The 19,721-nt window shown below is 21.4% G+C and overlaps 3 protein-coding genes across 3 annotated transcripts; 2 read left to right on the top strand and 1 right to left on the bottom strand.

Moving 5' to 3' along the window:
• Positions 1 to 553: 553 nt before the first annotated feature.
• LOC122504353 lies at positions 554 to 1,500 on the top strand. Its single transcript, XM_043615424.1, has 2 exons — positions 554 to 689; positions 1,267 to 1,500. Exons 1-2 carry the CDS (start codon positions 558 to 560, stop codon positions 1,498 to 1,500), a joined length of 366 nt encoding a protein of 121 aa, XP_043471359.1. The 5' UTR covers positions 554 to 557.
• A 3,070-nt stretch (positions 1,501 to 4,570) lies between these two features.
• LOC122504359 (cysteine dioxygenase type 1) lies at positions 4,571 to 9,965 on the top strand. Its single transcript, XM_043615433.1, has 5 exons — positions 4,571 to 5,371; positions 8,738 to 8,879; positions 9,008 to 9,119; positions 9,424 to 9,593; positions 9,667 to 9,965. The coding sequence occupies exons 1-5, from the start codon at positions 5,136 to 5,138 to the stop codon at positions 9,700 to 9,702; spliced, it is 696 nt and encodes a 231-aa protein (XP_043471368.1). The 5' UTR covers positions 4,571 to 5,135; the 3' UTR covers positions 9,703 to 9,965.
• Positions 9,966 to 12,277: 2,312 nt separating this feature from the next.
• LOC122504357 (beta-hexosaminidase subunit beta-like) lies at positions 12,278 to 16,300 on the bottom strand. The gene is made up of 6 exons (XM_043615430.1): positions 16,142 to 16,300; positions 15,732 to 15,847; positions 13,626 to 13,998; positions 13,061 to 13,353; positions 12,657 to 12,919; positions 12,278 to 12,542 (listed from the first exon to the last, which is right to left on the bottom strand). The coding sequence occupies exons 1-6, from the start codon at positions 16,167 to 16,169 to the stop codon at positions 12,365 to 12,367; spliced, it is 1,251 nt and encodes a 416-aa protein (XP_043471365.1). The 5' UTR covers positions 16,170 to 16,300; the 3' UTR covers positions 12,278 to 12,364.
• Positions 16,301 to 19,721: the final 3,421 nt, after the last annotated feature.

The raw sequence follows: 19,721 nt of genomic DNA, 5'->3' as shown, positions 1-19,721 counted from the left end.
TACAAAGAAGCACCAAATAAATTCAAGAGGTATCTCTCCTTTTTAATAAAAAAAAAATCAATTTGTAAATTTTTTTCATTTAAGGGCATTTGAACCATGATGACGTCACAGATTTAAAACTAATGCTTTGCACAAACTGTGACGTCATCAAGGTTCAAATCCCCTTAAATAAAAAAAAAAATTAACTTGTAAATTAATTTTCTTACTTAATTATTTAATTAAATGAAAAAATTAATTTCTAATTTACTTTGTTTTATTGAATTTATTTTTATTTGTATATTATTTTGTAAAATAATACACAAAACGATAATAATAAAAATGAAAATAATTTTCTAAATAAATTTCTCTTTATTATTTCAAGTTGTAAATATTGTTGCAAGAGAAAAATATTAACTCGAGAAAATTGCCAAGAAGATTCTAATTATTCGCGAAGAAATTGCCGACAACTTATTCCGGAAAGGAAAATAATTTCACATTCAAAATTTTATGGAAGCTCTTATGAAAGTATATTAGATAAAAATGAAAAATTAATTCGCGATTTAGAAGAGAATGAGAGAATGAAATCTATACGTAAACGAGAAGACGAAAGACAAAAGAGATATGATATTGTGAGATACATTAGAGAGCATGGATCAACGCAAAGAGATTCAAAAATTTGTCAAACGTCACCTCACACAATAAACGAGCGAGTACGTATCAATTTTCTCTCTTTCTAAATATTCAGAAACTTTTTTTTTCTTATTAAACGTAAAATTTATTTCCTATTCTTTATTTTAATTTATTCTTTACTAAGAAAAAGGAAAATTGATTTAATTCAAATAACCGATTACTGGTCAATTATTTATCAAGCAATAATTTTTGATCAAATAAATTTTGAATGAAATAAGTAATTTTTATTTAAATCAATTGCATTTGATTGAATTGTATTTTAAATTAAATTTTATTTGAAACAATAATTTCTTGAAGCAAATACCATTTAATTAATTTAAATAAAATTTAAATTTATAAAATAAATTTAAATTATAAATTTAATTATAAATTTAAATTATAAATTTAATTATAAATTTAAATTTAAATTATAAAATAAATTTAAATTTCAATCAAATAAATTTTTTTTCAGAGTTTTTTTTTTGCTACATTTATATAAATAAATAATTATAACAAATGTAGAGCAAGTCTTTAGAAGCAAATAATATTAATTAATAATAATAAAAATACAATAATAATAATTATACCTAATAAATAATTAACTATTTAAAAAAATAGAAAAAAAGGAACACTCTGCCATATCAAGAAACGGAAGCTTTTAAAAGTCTTTTAAAAGAATATAAAGAGAAAGCAAAACGAGATGAAGAATTAACACCTGAAGGGTTTTCCGAAAAATCTTTATCTAAAGAGGAATTACGCAGTGACTCAACGAATGATACATTTTATATTTTCCAAAAAAACTTTCATCCTAACGAGTCCACTGATAATGATGATGATGAAACAACTAATTAATAGCTATACGTAAATTATTATCAATATATTACGCTAATAATTATTAGTATTTATTATACTATTATATGTAATTATTATACAATTAATTAAGGCAGTAATTAATTAAATATTAATTAATTAATAAGTAATAAATAATAATATTTATAATATATATTATTAATTATTATATTATATTATATTATATAATAATAACTATAAAAAATTATGATTATTTATGTCGAAGAAATTGTTTTAATAAATTTTATAATTTTATAAATTTAGTAAATTAATAAAATAATTTCAAATTATTATATATTGTAGATTATAGATTATAGATCATTTAATTAATAAAATACTAATTAATGCAATTTTCCGACTAATTAGTCTTCTATTAATGAAAATGAAAAATTTACTCTAATTACATCAGGAAGTTAAAACGTTTAGACTGTTTATTTAAAAAAAAAGGAAAACAAAAATCTATATTGTATTTTCCACTTGTACATTTATCGGTTTATAAATATTGACCTATGCCACTAATATGCAGATAATATAATCCTTCACTTTTGAACTTCTTTTATTTAATAGAGATTGAATTAAAAAATTGTATAGATTTTGAAATTTGATGAAAACAGAATTAGTGACATTTTGTTAATAATAAAAATATCGTTGATAAAAAATACATGCTATTAATATAAAATATATATTTAGAGGGAAATTTGTCACGAATTCCAATAATTAAGATTTGAGAAAGAGAAAAAAAAAATAGATGCTGCGTTTGATAAAAAAAGAGTTGATTTCATTATTAACAAAGTTTGCTGACCCCGAGGAGTTTTTCTTGTTAAAACCTTAAGTAGAATCACATGAAGTTATTTGTGTCACGTTTAAATTATCAGACGATAATAAATAATAAAAAAATGCCAGAAATTTTTGCAAAAAGGTGGAATGCAAAAATAGTTGAAAATGAATAAATTATTAAGAATGGAGAAAAGTAAATACATTTTTATTTAATTATTGTTGTTCTATTCTATTTGCATGTTTTTTTTTATTTCTTTATAATGTCAACCAAAGAAAGAAAAAAATATTTCCATATAAAATTTAAAAATTAATAATAATAATTCCTTCTATACAAAATTTTCTATGAAATATTTGTGATCTACAAAAGTATTTTGTTAAACAAATCATTCTATTGCGTTATTGTAAAATATCAGCTGTACTAACAATATACGATATTTTCTTTTTTTTCTCTTTTTTTGAAAAAAACTGTATTTTCATAATTTTAATTGTATATTAATTTCGTTATCATCTGTTTTTCAGATGTTATACATTCATAGTTTATGCGACAATAATGTAAACACGCGTCATTTTGTTTGAACGAATTTCAAAATTTTTCAAATAGAATAAGCAAATTTATTAAAAACATTTAAATAAGAGAAGAAAAATAAAATTTTTTTTATCATGACGAAATAAATTTTTAAAAAAAGAAATTTTTCGTTAAGAAAATACAAGCCAAAAAGAAAAGGTACAAAGAAAATTAAATTAAATAATTAAAAAATATACATAAAAAACAAGAAAAGAAGAAAATATTTTTTTTGAAATTTTTCATTTCTTCTTGAATTAAAGAAAACAAAAGAAAATTTCGTTGAATAAAATTCAATAAGATTCAATTTTTATTCAAATTCAATTAAGTAAAAGAAATTAAATTTTTACTCAAATTCCATTGAATTCAATTTTTATTCAATTTTAATTCAATAAAAATAATTAAATTTTTACTTAAATTCAATTCAATAAAAGAAATTTAATTTTTATTCAGATTCTATTAATTAAAAAAAATTCAGTTTTTATTCAAATTCCATTCAATACAATACAAACAAATTCAATAAGAATTCAATTTTTACTCGAATTCGATTCAATTAAATTCAATAAACGGAATTAAATTTTTATTCAAATTTCAATAAATACCATTCATTTTTAATGTAATAAAAAGAATTCGATTTTTACTCAAATTTAATTATTTAAAAGAATTCAATTTTTACTCAAAATCAATTAATTAAATTAAATTCAATTTTTCATCAAATTCCATTCAATCAGTTAAATAAAAATAATTCAATTTTTACTCAAATTCCATTCAATTAATTCAATAAAAATAATTCAATTAATTAAAAGAAGTTCAATTTTTATTCGAATTCCATTCAACACAATTTATTTAAATTCAATAATCGAACTCAATTTTTTCTCAAATACGATTCAATAAAAGAAATTTAGTTTTTTCTTAAATTCGATTCAATAAAAAAAATTAAATTTTTCATCAAATTCCATCCAATCAATTCAATAAAAATAATTCAATTTTTCATTAAATTCCATTAATTAAAAGAAATTAAATTTTTCATCAAATTGCATTTAATCAATTCAATAAAAATAATTCAATATTTTTATCAAATTCCATTTAATCAATTCAATAAAAATAATTCAATTTTTACTCAAATTCAACTAATTAAAAGAAATTCAATTCTTCATCAAATTCCATTCAATCAATTTAATAAAAATAATTCAATTTTTCATCTAATTCCATTGAATCAATTCAATAAAAATAATTTAATTTTTACTCAAATTCAACTAATTAAAAGAAATTCAATTCTTCATCAAATTCCATTTAATCAATTGAATAAAAATAATTCAATTTTCACTCAAATTCAATTAATTAAAAGAAATTCAATTTTTATGTAAATTCCATTCAATACAAAACAATTAAATTCAATAAAAAGATTTCAATTTTTACTCAAATTCGATTCATTAAAAGAAATTCAATTTTTACTCAAATTCGGTTCAATAAAAAAAAAAAGGTGAATCAATAAACGATTAAAAATTATTATTAAAAAATATAAATCAATAAGAAAAACAGGAAAAAGAGCAAATAAAGGAAAGAACAAAAATATCAAAAAGAGTAAGAAAAAAACGGAACAGAACACTATTTCAAAGGACAAAGTATATTATAAAAATTGATTGGCAACCAAATGTCTTATATGGCACGTTGATTATATTCAGTACTTGTGTACCCCTTAGACTTGGAAGCGATAACAGTTGTTTAGTGATTCATATGGAGTAGGGATTAACTTCTCGGTAAATCAAGTTCGTGGATGTTGAGAGCGCGAATTCATTGGTTTCTTCAGTCTTTCATAAACTATTCATCAATATTGACTTTGAAAAATCTATACATTCAATTATAAATTTTTCCCCTCTCCCCCCAAAAATAAAATCCCATTCAAAACCAAAAAAACAAAAAAATCCCCCAAAAAAATATTTTCTTTGTAACATGATATTTTATTGTATTTAAACGATTTGACACAACCTGTTCTGTTTCATTTCTCGCGCGATCTCCGTACCGTCATAAACTTTTACACGCGGGAGAGAGAAAGAGTTCAGGTGGGACGTAAACTTTACCAAGTTGAGTGTGTGTGCAATATATATTTTTTTTAATTATTAAATAATAAAAAAAAACTTAAGCGGGTTTTTTTTTATCAGAACTAGTGATTATTTATATTTTTTATCTCTAATATAACTGATAAATTTTTAAGAATTTATTCTACAAAGTAATTTTTTTGTTTGAAAATTTTTTGTTTTCATTTTGTTTTCAATTAATCGCGGTGAAAGGAGAAAATATGGAAGTGTTTAGCAACAACAACAAGTGCCAATCGTTAATGAACGATTATCCTTGCGATAAAGACATGAATGAAACGCCAATTACTAAAGGATTAAATTTACAGGAACTTATTCATCATTTATACGATGCTTTTGAAACTGATAATGTTAATATTGATAGGGTTCAGGATATTATGTTGGCGTACAGAAGCAATCCTCAAGATTGGAAGAAATACGCCAAATTTGACAGATACAGGTGACGAAACATTTGTTTTTTGTTTTTATAGTTCATTTATTTTTACTCTCTTTTCCTTTTTTTACTTTCCATTTTTTCACTCTCTTTCCAATTTTTCTTTTTCTATTTTTTTCTTTACATTTTTTATTCTCTTTCCATGTTTTTTAAATTATTCTTTTCTTTTTATGTTAAATAATATTAATATTAATTAAAATTATTTATTTTTAATTTTATTATGAAAATAATATTATTATTATTTATTTACAAAAATAAGTACGTTTATTATTATTATTATTATTACACAAATTATTATTTGACGCTTATCGACAAAAAGCATATATTGATTATTATTATTTTTATGATTGACGCAATTTTTTTCTTAAAAAATAGTAAAAATTATACTATATTATTATTACACAAATTATTATTTGACGATTATCAACAAAAAGCATGTTGATTATAATAATTATTAATTATTAATATTTTTATTATTATTCACTATTTTTAATTATTGTTTGATAGTGACAATAATAGATTGTATACAGTAATATTTTTTCAATTCTCAAAATTTTGTTGTGAAATAATTTAAAAAAATAGTGAAATTATAAAAAAATAAAAAAATAGTGAAATAATTAAAAAAAAAAGAAAAAATAGTAAAATAATGAAAACATGAAAAAATAATGAAGAAAATAAAAAAATAGTGAAATAATTAAATAAAGAAAGAAATGGGGAAATAATTTTTCTTTTCGAACCATTTACATAAATTTGGATGACGAAAAAATATTTCAATTTGAAAAAAATCTAATTTGCATCACAGATGATGAAAAAAAAAATATTTACTCCTTTTACTGTTAGATTAGTTTCTCCCGTTATGTTTACAAAAAATTAATTCTTGACCAAACGAGTAATTTTAATCTATAAAGAAGAAATTTCCTTTCACTTAATATATTCTAATATTTCTTAAGAAAAAAATAACTTATGAAATTCATCAAATATTCTGGATTACAAAAAAAAAAAAATGAACAAGAAAAAAATTCTTGTATTTCTATATATATTAGTTATTTGTTTAGCTATAAAATTCACTTTCACTCTTTATATAGACATATTAATTATATGCACATACATTATGCAAAGTCAGACAATAAACTACAAAATATAGTTTATTACTATCTAGGAAAATTTTCCTTTATCTCAAATAACAATGGAAAAAGTTTTTTTTTCGCAGTTTTTGTTTTTTTTCTGTTCAATTTTTCAATACTATATATTACAAGAGTTTCAATCATATCGTATAAAATTTGAATTGTGTGAATAAAAGAGCGCAAGATACACATTATAAATTTTATTATTTATCTTTGGTCCATTCATAACTGACAAAACGAAAATTACACTCTCTCTCCCTGTATAATGCACTCTTAACAATCTATTGTATTTTGTCTTTCATTTGTAATTTTTGTAATATTTACAGACTCGAAATATTTTTTTACTGTAAAATTCTAATGAATAAAATATTTATATTTGTTATTTTTTTTTTAATTAGTCTTTTAATTAAATCAAATTAATTAATAATTAAATTCTAATCAGCGAATTGGGTTTTCTATTGAGAGAATATAGATTTCAAAGTGAAACAGATAAAGTGTCACAAAGTTCAAACTTGATATCAATCCCCTAGACTTTGTGGAATTTTCAACACTACGAAACAAAAGGAGAAAATATTTTTTATTCTCTGTGTTTTTTTTTCTAATACACTACTTATTTGTCTAATGACGTAAATTTAAATTCTAGTGACAGAATCACGAATTTTGTTTAAACAATAACAATTTGTAATAATAATAATAATAATAATTAATTAGTTAATTAATTAATAAAAAATGCTAATTAATTAAAAAATATTTTTAATTATTTTGTTTTTTATTTTAATCGAAAGATAATTATGGAGTTATTAATTTTTATATAATTGTTATAATTTGTATATATTTATTTATATTAATTTATATATAAAATAATAAATTCAAATTCATTATCAAATTGAAGGAATTGCATTTAAACTTTAAGTTTTGTATATTAAATTAAAAATGCGTTTTTCTAAAAATAGTATAATCTCGAAGTTTTAAGCGTTAAAAAATGAGGTCTTGTCAGTCACGTCAATAATATTCATAATTATACTCGATTATATTACGCGTGTATAATTTATAAATTATTACTTGATTTGAAACCAGTAGTAATTGTAATGATTTATTGAATCAAAATCAAACACAATTTACAGTTTCTTTTTATCATAAAGAAGATAAAAGGTGCCTTTAATTTTTTCTTATTTTCTTTTTTTTTTCATGAACCAATTGCACGAAATTAATGAAAATTAAAGAAAATTAGTTAATCAAAGAAACAAAATTAATTAATTATAGAAAAGAAATGAACAATTAATGATAAGCAAAAAATAGTAATAAAAATTAATAAACAAACTTTTTACTTTCATTCATGTTATGAATATTGTTTCTTATCATTAATTGTTTTTCATTCTTTATTTCAATATTCATTTCAATATTCCATTGAATGACGTTTTTCTATTAAGTAATAATTGTTGTTAATTATTGTTAGTCAATTTTCGAAAATATTATTCAGTACTAAAAAATAAGGAATTTTCCAATATTACGTAGAAAAATATTTGTGTCGAATAAAACGGATAAATAGGCAAAAATAGCAAAATCGAAAAATACAAATATAAGAATTTTATTTTTTAAAAAAATGTAAATAAAACGTAAGAAAAAGATAAGAGGCACGTGCTGAATTTTACACGTATTGATCAAGATTAATAACTTCATTTTGAAATAATACAATTTTTTTAAGTCTTTAAAAAAATATCCAATTATTTTTATTCGCTTTTGATTAATTCAATGTTGAAATAGAAGTCAATACCAAATTTTTGAATTTATAAATAAATAATAAAATTCATTTAAATTTAGCAAATAATACTTTTTAAACAAAGTTCATCACAATTTTTCTGGTTCATGTGAAAGATTAGATAAAAAATTATAAATTTTTGGTCAAAAGTTAAATATATAATTGAGTTTAATATAAAAAAACATTCATCAAAATGATATTTGGAATTTAATCAAAATGAAAATGCATTTTTCGAAAAATGTACTTCTTACAATGTCTAGACTGATAAAAATGAGTTAATAATTAAAAAAATGTATGAGAACGAAAAACAATAAACAAATAATAAAAAAACAAAATAGCAAAGGTAACAAAATAATACAATAGTAAAATAACAAAATAACGAAACAATAAAAGAATAAAATAATAAAATAAAATAATAATAAAAAAGAACAAAATTGAAAAGTAATAAAAAAGGAATAATAAAATAATTTTCTTTCAAAAAAATTCCAGATATACGAGAAATTTAGTTGACGAGGGAAATGGCAGGTTTAATCTCATGGTTATTTGTTGGGGAGAAGGACATGGATCAGCAATTCATGATCATGCCAACGCTCATTGTGTTATGAAAATTCTACAAGGACAATTATGTGAAGTAATTTTTATCAAAAATTTCTTTCTCAATTAATTTCTTCAATTTTTTTTAAATGAGTCTCTAAATTGTAAATTAAAAATATTTCAAAATTATTCTCAACTATTGTTAAATTTGATTTTAATTTTTAGACAACGTACGCAATGCCTTCTGATAATGAAGATGAAACCAGTTCTGAAACACAGAAACTTCGTGAAACTGGAATATCTACACTTGATCTTAATGAGATTACATATATTAACGGTAAAGAAAAATTTCAAACTTTCATCTCGATATAGCTAATAAAAAAAAGAAAGAATTATTTTTTGTCTGTGCAAAAAAAATTTAATAATAGAAAAATAAATTCCCTTCAATTCGAAAATAAAATAATTTTGAATTTTTTAAATTCAAGGATCAAATTGAAATTTCTGATTAATTAAATTAATCCCATTAAATTAATAAATTCTGGTTCCAATCGGAAAAATTAATAAACAAACTAAATTTTCAACTCTCGTGAAAAGATTAAAAAGAGAAAAAAAAGAAAAAAATTCATTGTCTAACTTTTCAGATTCCATTGGACTTCATCGTGTGGAAAATCCAAGTACTGTCGACACTGCAATTTCTTTACATCTTTATTCACCACCGTATTCCAAATGTAATATTTTTAATAAAGAAACTGGTCAGAGGTCTCCTATTAAGGTCACATTTTGGTCCAAGTACGGAGAGCACCGTAATCGGGTATGGCATTTGTCCTTTTATAATCAAGATCATTCCCTATTTCGCTTTTTAATTAATTATAATTTTCTTTCAGGAAATTCAAGAAACAAGAACACCCGAAGATAATTAATTGCAAAAAAAAGAAGAAAATTTCCCATTTCTGTATTTTGCAAACAATTATTAATTATCTATACTTTTATACTCATTCGTTAAAAAATCGATCGATTAATCAAAAAGCATATATATTTTAAATCCAAAAAGTACATTTAATTCAAAAAGACAATAAAATGTGTGATAAATGTTTTAGCAAAACGTTCTTTTTGTCAATTTTGTGTACGGATTTCTTTTTTAACGAATATTGTCAAGAATTAATGTGAAAATTATTTCGTATAATTATTTTACCTTAATAATAATTTAGGTAAAATTGATTTAATTTGTAACGTTTTTTTTTTAATTTTGATGAAATTAGAGATATTTTTTTAATTACTTTTCTCTTTAAATTATTATTCTAATAAAAATAGTTTTTATATTTTGCACAAAATGTTTGACGCACATATGTTAATATGTATAAGTTTAAGAAATAATCAATTAGATTTTAGTTAATTTAGTTTTAAATAATCTTATAAAAATTATATTTTTATTATGTTCTTTTATAATCATTGTTTTAAGAAAAATTTAAATTGTGTCAATGTGAAAAAATACGTCAACGTCTATTTTATTTACTTTATATTTCATAAAGATCTTTAATGTATAAGTGAACATTGAATAAAAAATGTATTATTCCCAAAAAAAAGAAAAAGAATCAATTTTTTTTTTCAATTCAATTTTTTATTATTTTGTTTTTCCCTGATTTCAATTCAAATTTTCAAAGATTTTAATTTGAACCCTTTTCAAAATTCAATTATTTCTAAAAATTGACACAATAACTCTTCTAATATTCAATTATTATCTAAAATTTTACCTGAAATTCATTTTTTAATAAATCTTTATTAGAAAATTTTTCGAGAATTCAATTATTTACATACAAAAATAAATAATATATTCAAAAGTTGAATATTTCTTAAAATTGAATTTTCATGAAGAATTTTATCAAAATTTTTAAAAAGAATTGAATTCTTTCGGTGTATTTAAAAACAAATTTAACAATAAATGCAATTTTCTATCATTATATTTAAAATTGAATAAAAAATAATTGAAATTCTGCGATAAGTTTTGTTATTTATGAAAATAATTGAATTCTTGCAACGAATTTTATTAAAAAATTTTATAAAGAATTGAATTCCTCTAAAGGATTTTATTTATAAAAATAATTGAATTCCGGAGAAAAATATTATTATTCATGAAAATAATTAATTTCTTGTGAAGAATTTTATTCAAATTTTTTTAAATAATTGAATTTCTCAGAATTTTTTAAAACTTTTTGAAAATAATTTAATTCCATCCAGAAATTTCATTAAAAAATTGAAAATAATTGAAATCTGACAAATAATTTTAAAAAATTCTTTTTTAAATAATTGCATTCCTGTGAAAATGTTTATTTTTGAAAAGAATTGAATTCTTGGGAAAAATTTTATTAAAATTTCCTAAATAATTGAATTGCTTTAAAGAATTTTATTTTTTACGACAATAATTGAATTCTTTCGAAGATTCTTACAAACATTTTTGACAATAATTGTATTCCTAGGAAGAATGTTATATTTTACAAAAATAATTTTATTCTACGACCAATTTTATTATAATTTTTCAAATTTATAAAGCATTTTATCAAAATTCTTTTAAATAATTGAATTCTCAAGAAAAATTTTATTATTTATAAAAATAATTGATTTCTAGCGAAGAATTTTATTGAAATTTTTTTCAAATAATTTAATTCCCATAACAAAATTTATTATTTTTGAAAATAATTGAATTCTCAAGAAGAATTGTATTGAAAATAATTGAATTATATAAGAAAATTTTATCAAAATTGCAAGTTTATTAACTACCTAAATCTTGTAAAAAATGTTGTAAACATTTTTTTTTAATAATAGAATTTTTAAAAGAACTTTATTTAAATTTTTCGAAATAATTGTATTTCTCTGAACTATTTTTTCAATTCTTTGAATATATTTGAATTCTTTCGAGAAACTTTAATAAAAAATTTAAAAATGATTGAATTAGTGCGAAGAAATATATAAAAAATTGGTTTGTATTTGAATTCCTGTGAAATTTTTATTAAAATTTTGTTTAAATAATAGAATTTTTTTGTAAAATTTTATTAAAATAGTAGAGATTAAAAAAAAATTGAATTGAGGAAAATTTTTGAAATTTTGCCAAGAATTTTATTAAACAAAAAACACCAAAATTCAGAATATTCTTATAAATTCTAAAAATTCAATTTCCTCCAGTACTTTTAATAAAAATTCCTGACTTTTCCCTGACCAATTCTAATTTCCCCGACTTCCCTGACTTGTGGCAACCCTGATTATTGTTCTCTTTTATTTTTAGTTTTGAAACTTTTTTTTTATTTTAATTTTTGATACTAATTTTTTATTTTTTATTCTAATTTTAATTTTTGATATTAATTTTATATTATTGATATTATTTTCTTCTATCTCTATTTATTGTTGATACGTTTTTATACTAGTTTCTATTTCTATATAACTTATTTTTACTGTTTCTTTACCTTATTACTAATTCATATCCCTAATGTCGTGCAGTTAGTCGAAAAATATTTCTATAATTAAAAAAAAAATTGCTAATTTACCTGCGATAAATGTGAATGAGTGCCGACTGTGAAAATTGATCTGTTTTCAAATTAAACAGAAACCGGATCCATTGGGAGGCTGAGCGGGAACACCACGTTTGTTCATTCGGCAAGAATGTTCCTCAAGACGTTTAGAGACGAAATTCATAGGTTGTATGTTAAAACTCCAAAGTCGTTCAGCAGCTGCACTTGCTCTCGGCCAAATTCTTTGATGCAAATTATTCCTAAGAAATCATAACAGAATATTAATAATAAATACTTTTTGCTAATCATTCATTTTTTGAAAGAAAAAAAAAGAAATTTAATATTTGTGAATTTTTATAAGAAAATATTGATACCTATCGACATATTCCCCCCACATACAAGCCTCACCCCCCAACATAAGTTTCTTTTGATCCTTAGAACCGGAAAATAACAGTGGATCACAGTAGTAAAATTTTTTCCAATCTCCTCCACTTAAAAGATCACTGAGGTACCAACAAGCTGAAAGTAACACAGGATTTCCGGCGTTTGTTACTTTACTAATTTCCTTTTTCCAAGCTGGACCAATCCAAACTTGAACGATTGTGTCGTTTTCGATTTTCACTCCATTATCGAATACCTATTTCAAAATTAAATAGCTAATTTCGAGTTTAATAATTTAATATCAATATCAAAATTCGCAAAAAATCTTTTTCTCATTTATTACAGATTTATTTAAGAAATGTATTAAATTATCTAAATTGTGTATTTTTAAAATTACCTCTTGCCAGACGATTGTTTTCGAATTGAGATTATTCGTTATATTGATCAATTTACTGATGTAGAGATTTTCCAGGAGTGTGAAATTTTTCGTCATATTGTGCTCCTTCATGAAATTAATAATTTGAGAATTACTCTCCCAACATTTGAATGGCACTTCATCGCCTCCAAGATGGAGATATTTTTCCGGGAAAACATCAACAATCTCATGAAACAATTTGTCCAAAAATTCGTATACTTTCGGATTTGTCGGATCGAGAGGTCCAACAGTTCCATCTAAATTTCCATTTTTATCTAAAGATTACAAAATATTATTAATTAGACTGAAACAAATTAAATTTCATCAAAAAAGTATTTTTAAGTTAAATTTCGAAATGTAGTTAAAATACAGTTAAAATTTGAACCTTATTTAGTTAAATTTTAACTATATTTATAGTTAAAATTTTAATTATAATTTTTGAACTATGAATACAGTTTAAATTTTAATACAAGTAGAATATATATTAATTTTTTATTTAAAAAAATAGTTGAATTAAAATGCAGGAAGGAAATTAAATCCGACGTACCGTAACATTTAGTGAGTAACTCGGGATATCCTTGGCCCCACGATTCCGTATGCCCAGGTGTATCAAATTCAGGAATGACACGAATTCCACGAAGTCGGGCATAATTTATTATTTCTTCGATATCGTTTCTCTTGTAAATCATCGATGGATGATAAGCGCCTTTTGATGATAATTCTGGAAAAACTGCGCTCTCATATGGAAAACTATTGTCGTCGACAATATGCCAGTGAAATACGTTTAATTTATTGTAGGACATTGCATCTAAAGTGAGAAGAATATCCTTAACGGGTAGAAAATGACGAGACGTATCCAAAAGAAGTCCTCTGTGTGGCAATCGAGGTTTATCTTCAATAATTTGTCTTTTTATTTTCAACTGGAATTACAAATGAAATTTCCTATTAATTCTAATAAATGAACTCCAGGCTTCGTACTCGATAATTAGTTTTAAAAGAGCATCAAAAAGTAGCTTAAAAGACATAAAAAAGTAGTAAAAAAGTAGCTATCGAAAAATTAAACTTGACGGCTCAATTTTTTTTTATAATTTCTTAATTACATTCAAAAATAGAATAATTTTTTAAAATAAATATTTAAATACCTATTTATTTTGTCTGCAGGAATTAAAATATTTCAAATGATTTCAATGTAACGCATTTTTAAAATTTAACTATTTCTAAAAATTACAAAATTAATTCTTTCAAAATTCAATCATTTTTTTCTTGAAATTTATAAATAAAATTATTCAAAACTTTAATAAATTTATTTTATTCAATTCTAAATCAATTCTTATTAGAAAGTTCTACGAGAATGAAATTATTTAAATACAAAAATAAATAATTTATTGAATAATTGAATCTTTCTTAAAATTGAATTCTCATAAAGAATTTTATCAACTAATTTTTAAATAATTGAATTCTTTTGAACAATTTTAATAAAATTTTTAAGAATAATCACATTTTTCGAGGAATTCAATTAAAATTGTATTAAAAATAATTGAACTTCTGCGATGAATTTTATTATTTATAAAATAATTGAAATCCTGTCAAATTTTTATTATTTACGAAAGTAATTAAATGTTTGCGTATAATTTCATTAAAATGTTATTTAATTAATTGAATTATTTTGGAAAATTTTATTAAAATAGTAAATATATTGAAAATCATTAAATTGAGAAAACTTTTTGAAAATATTTGAAATTTTGCCAAGAATTTTATTAAATTTTTTTTAAATAATTGAATTTCGTAGAATTTTTTATTTATAAAGATAATTGAAATTTTTACGAGAATTTTTAAAAATTTTATTGAAAATGATTGAATTCTTGGAAAGTATTTTAAAATAATTGAAATTTTGACAAGAAATTTATCAAAATTTTTAAGAATGATTGCGTTTTTAGCGAAATTAATTTCAAATTATATTAATAAAGTTTTTAAAGTAATTGCATTCTTTAGAAGAATTTAAAAAAAAAACTTTTTAAAGAAATAATTTTTTTCAAAAAATCTAATGAAAATTGTGTTTTAAATAATTGAATTTCTTTGAAAATTGTATATTATTAATGAAAATAATTAGATCTTTTTCAAAAAATGTTATTAAAATTATTTTTTAAAAAATCCAATATTATAAAAAATTTAATTAAAATTTTTTTAAATAATTGAATTCTTTCAAAGAATTTTATTGAAATTTTTAAGAATAGTTGCATTTTTCGCGGAAATCATTTAAAAATTGTATTAAAAATAAATGGAATCCTACGATGAGTATTAATATTTATAAAAATAATTGAATTCCTGAGAAGAATTTTATTATTTATAAAAATAATTGAATTCTTGCGAAGAATTTTATAAAATTCTATCTAAATAATTGATTTTTTCGAAAAATATTAAGAAAATTCTAGTTTAAATAATTGAATTCCTGTGAAAATTCTTTTATTTATAATAATAATTGAATTTTTAAAAATATTTTATTTTAACTGTTAACAAATTAAAAGTAGTGTAAATTCTTAAACATGCAATTTCAATTACACTTGATATTTCTTCTTTGTTAAAATCGTTTTTTAATTACTTTGGTCTTTTATTACGAAATAATTTAATTTTGTCGTTTTCATAAAATACTTACACTATTTCCTTCTCCGGATGCTGACAATAATTGACTGAAAGTTTCGAGACCACGAAGAGCGCCCCACACTGAATTTGCATTTAAATTGGATTCATTTTCCATAATTTCCAAAATATCTGTAATTCGGAGTAATAAGTTCAATGTAATATTCAATTTCAAAATAATATTTTTTTTGCAATTGAATTAAAATTATGATCCATAAGTTCAAATGAACGAAATATTTTTTATTGAAAATATTCTAAATTACTGATTGTAAAAGAAAATTAATTAAAACTTAAATTTTATAATATTTAGAAACATAATTAATTTTTTTTATAGCGACGCAAAATTATAAATTTAATTTGAAGAAGAAATAAATAAATTTCGCTCATTTGAACATTCGGAACTAAAATTTTCTCTAAAATAATTACATGACTCATCCATATGAAAATAGGGCATCTTTTCACAAATTTTCAATTTTTTTACACTAAGACGAGTCAAATTTCCTTTTATTGACGGATCTTGGTTTTCATTTCCTTGAGTGAAGCGTCCAGCCGAATTTGATTCTGCGACAATAATTGCCACGTATCTTCTAACAGCATCTTTCAAAATTTGGCAATTATCATCTTCTGTCTGCAAAAATAAATCGTAAAAATTAATAATATTCATTTACTCTCCCTGCTGTAAAAATTGAAAATATTTTTCATAAATAAAAATTTTGTTTACTTTTATTTAAATAATATTCAACTTACATCAATGATAAAATTTGCTGGTTGCAATAATAATGATTCATCAGCCGTATTTCTGACCCATGGTAAAGGCCATGGTTCGCCCTCGGTTGCCGGAAACCATGATCCGAAATTTAACTTTTCGAATGCAAATAAATCACAAAACAATGACAGTACAAGAAATAAATAGATATATAAATTCATAATTTCAATATTTAGATAAAGTATCTTCACTCTAATATGATTATGTTTTGTTATAAATTAACAATCACTCTTCTTATTTATTGACTAAAGTCAAGTGAACCAAGGAAACTTTTCATCTGAAGATTAAATTTTTGATATCAAATCAGTTTTGCAGATTATAATTTACCGAATATTTGACATAAAATATTAATTTATTATTTATTTATTAATAAATTAGAATCACAACACGAGTGTTTTGATCTATAAAAAATTCTCTCACTAGCCAAAACAAAAGTTCGACAATAATAACCACGTGCGAGTACCCGTAATTATTAAAAATTGCAATAAAAAATTGCAACACTGGTTATAAAAATAGTACCAGGTTATTCAACTCATGTGTTTTTAGGTTTTAATCAAAAAATACACGATAAAATCGGTTCGATATGCATCTATAAATGATAAAAATTTTTTGTTTTCTAATAGTCCCATAATAATTTCGAAAAGTTACAAGATGAAACATAATAAAAAACACTAAAATTCTTAATAGCAATATGCATATTTATCGACTAAAAGACTAATACAATTAGTAATAATAGTTTAAAAGCAATTACCACTCACTTTTCATGCAGAATAATTAATATTTTTCTAATAATTCTCTCGAAATTCTCCAAAAATAGTGCAAAGTAAAAATATTTTGAGGTTATGTACCTTGATTTTTTTCCAGTGTTCCGATCGCCTGACAAAAGTAAAGGTGTTAAGGACAAGTATCGCCACTTCCGTACTTTTACAATTGGTAAACAATTATTCACTTTTTTCACGACAAATATTATAAGCGTAGCATATAAAAGTAACATTAAATATTAAACACCGCAGAAAGAAGAAAACTGTTAGAGCTGTTAGAAAAGCCGCGAATGTCTGTGCGCAGAACAGTTCTATTCTCCATTCGTTCGCGCAGCCGGAAGTAACGTAATGACAATCCTAGTCAAAATAGTAATTTTTAATTGCAACATTCTGTCGTTTTTAAAAAAATATAAAAATAATATTATAATTGTAAGTTATAATTAAGCGTCTTGTAATGTCTGTAATAACACTTGGTACAATATAATTAAAGAATTCTTCGAATAATAGTAAAAGTATTAATATATTTTTAAATTAGTGTTCCGGACTTCCGGTTGAGATGAAAACTTTCCACCAATCAAAATATTGCTTACAAATATCCGACGAATCAGAGAACAGATTATTCAGTAACCGTTTATTTTTGTTCAGTGTTGTTGAAACTGTCGTCAAGTGTTGTTTTCTTTACATTATTTTGAATTTTTTATCAAATTAATATAGTTTTTCTTTATTGTCTATTAAATTTGTGTTCGTTAAGTGTTATTTAAGTGTAGGAAGTGCAATATTTCGTTAAAAAGACATTCAATTAAATATTGATCAATTGTGAAAATGCGGTCAAAATACAACGTTAAATTTTGAGGTTAGTTTTACTCCAATTTCTTGTTTTATTATTTATAAATCTTATAAATTAAAAATATTTATTTATTAGCGTTTTGAAAATAATTGAATTTTGTGAACAATCTTCTAGTTTTTAAAATAATCGTGTTTGTTAATTATTGAAATTAAACATTTAATTATTGAATGTTATTAAAATTTTAGAAAATAATTGCGAATTCTTTTTGAAAAATTTTATGACAAATTAAAAGAAATTGAAATTCTTTCGTGAATTTTTTTGAAAATAATTGAATTTTTGCAAAGAATTTTACTATTTATAAATAAAATTGAATTTTTTCGAAGTTTGCAAAGAATTTTACTATTTATAAATAAAATTGAATTTTTTCGAAGGATTTATAAAAATTTTAGAAAATAATTGATTTTTTGCAAAGAATTTTATAAATTAAATTGAATTCTTTGCAAGGATTTATTAAAATTTTTTAAAATAATTGTATTCGTTCGTGAAATGTTATGAAAATTTTGTTTAAAAATAATTGAACTTTTGCAAAAAATTTTACTATCTATTTATAAAAATAATATTGTATTATTTCGAAGGATTTATAAATTTTTTAAAAATAATTGAATTTTTTCGAAGGATTTATAAAAATTTTAGAAAATAAATTATTTTTTGCAAAGAATTTTGCTATTTATAAATAAAATTAAATTGTTTCGAAGAATTTATAAAAAGTTTAGAAAATAATTGAATTCTTTTGAAATGTTTTAAAACGAATTAAGAAAAAAATTTCAATTCTTTCGTGGATTTTTTTTTTGAAAATAATTGATTTTTTGCAATAGTAAACTATTTATAAATAAAATTTTAATTGTTTCGAAGGATTTATAAAAATTTTTTAAAATAATTGAATTATTTTTAAATATTTTATAACGAATTAAGAAAAAAATTAAATTTTTTTGTGATATTTTTTTGAAAATAATTGAATTTTAGCAAAGATTTTACTATAAAAATTAATTGAATTGTTTTGAAGAAGTTATTAAAATGTTAGAAAATAATTGTATTCGTTCGTGAAATGTTATTAAAATTTTGTTTAAAAATAATTCAATTTTCCAAAAAAATTTACTATTTTATAAAAGTAATTTAATTCTTACGAATATTATTATTTATGAAAAAAATTGAATTCTTGTGAAGAATTTTTGAAATTAATAAACAAGAATAATTAATTAGTAAATTAGTTAATAATTGAATTTTTAAAAGTTTGAATCTGAAATTATTCAAAATTATGGCATACGATTGAAAAATAATGAATTGAAATTAATTACATTTATTTTTTTCCAGTTAATTAATTTGGTGGATTATCTCAATTCCGATTGCTTCTCCGGCTAATCTCTACAAAGGTAAACAATTCTAATTTCTTCTTCCAGAATCCAAGTAAGTCTTAATAATAATTTCTTGAAATTTTTTCGATTTTTCCCTGCGATACAATTTGGAATTTCACAATTTAACGATTCCAAATTGAAACGATTATTCGCGTTTTAAGACCACGTTTATAATCATGAAAAATAATTATTTAGTCAGTCTACATTATACTTATAATTTATTGCGTAGAATAATGAAATATTTACATATAATATTTCTTTTTATTCGCTCTTTTTTTAT

Source organism: Leptopilina heterotoma, unplaced genomic scaffold (genome assembly GCF_015476425.1).
Source record: "Leptopilina heterotoma isolate Lh14 unplaced genomic scaffold, ASM1547642v1 Lhet_292, whole genome shotgun sequence".
Taxonomy (NCBI): Eukaryota; Metazoa; Arthropoda; class Insecta; order Hymenoptera; family Figitidae; genus Leptopilina; species Leptopilina heterotoma.
This window is presented reverse-complemented; position numbering and strand designations above follow the sequence as displayed.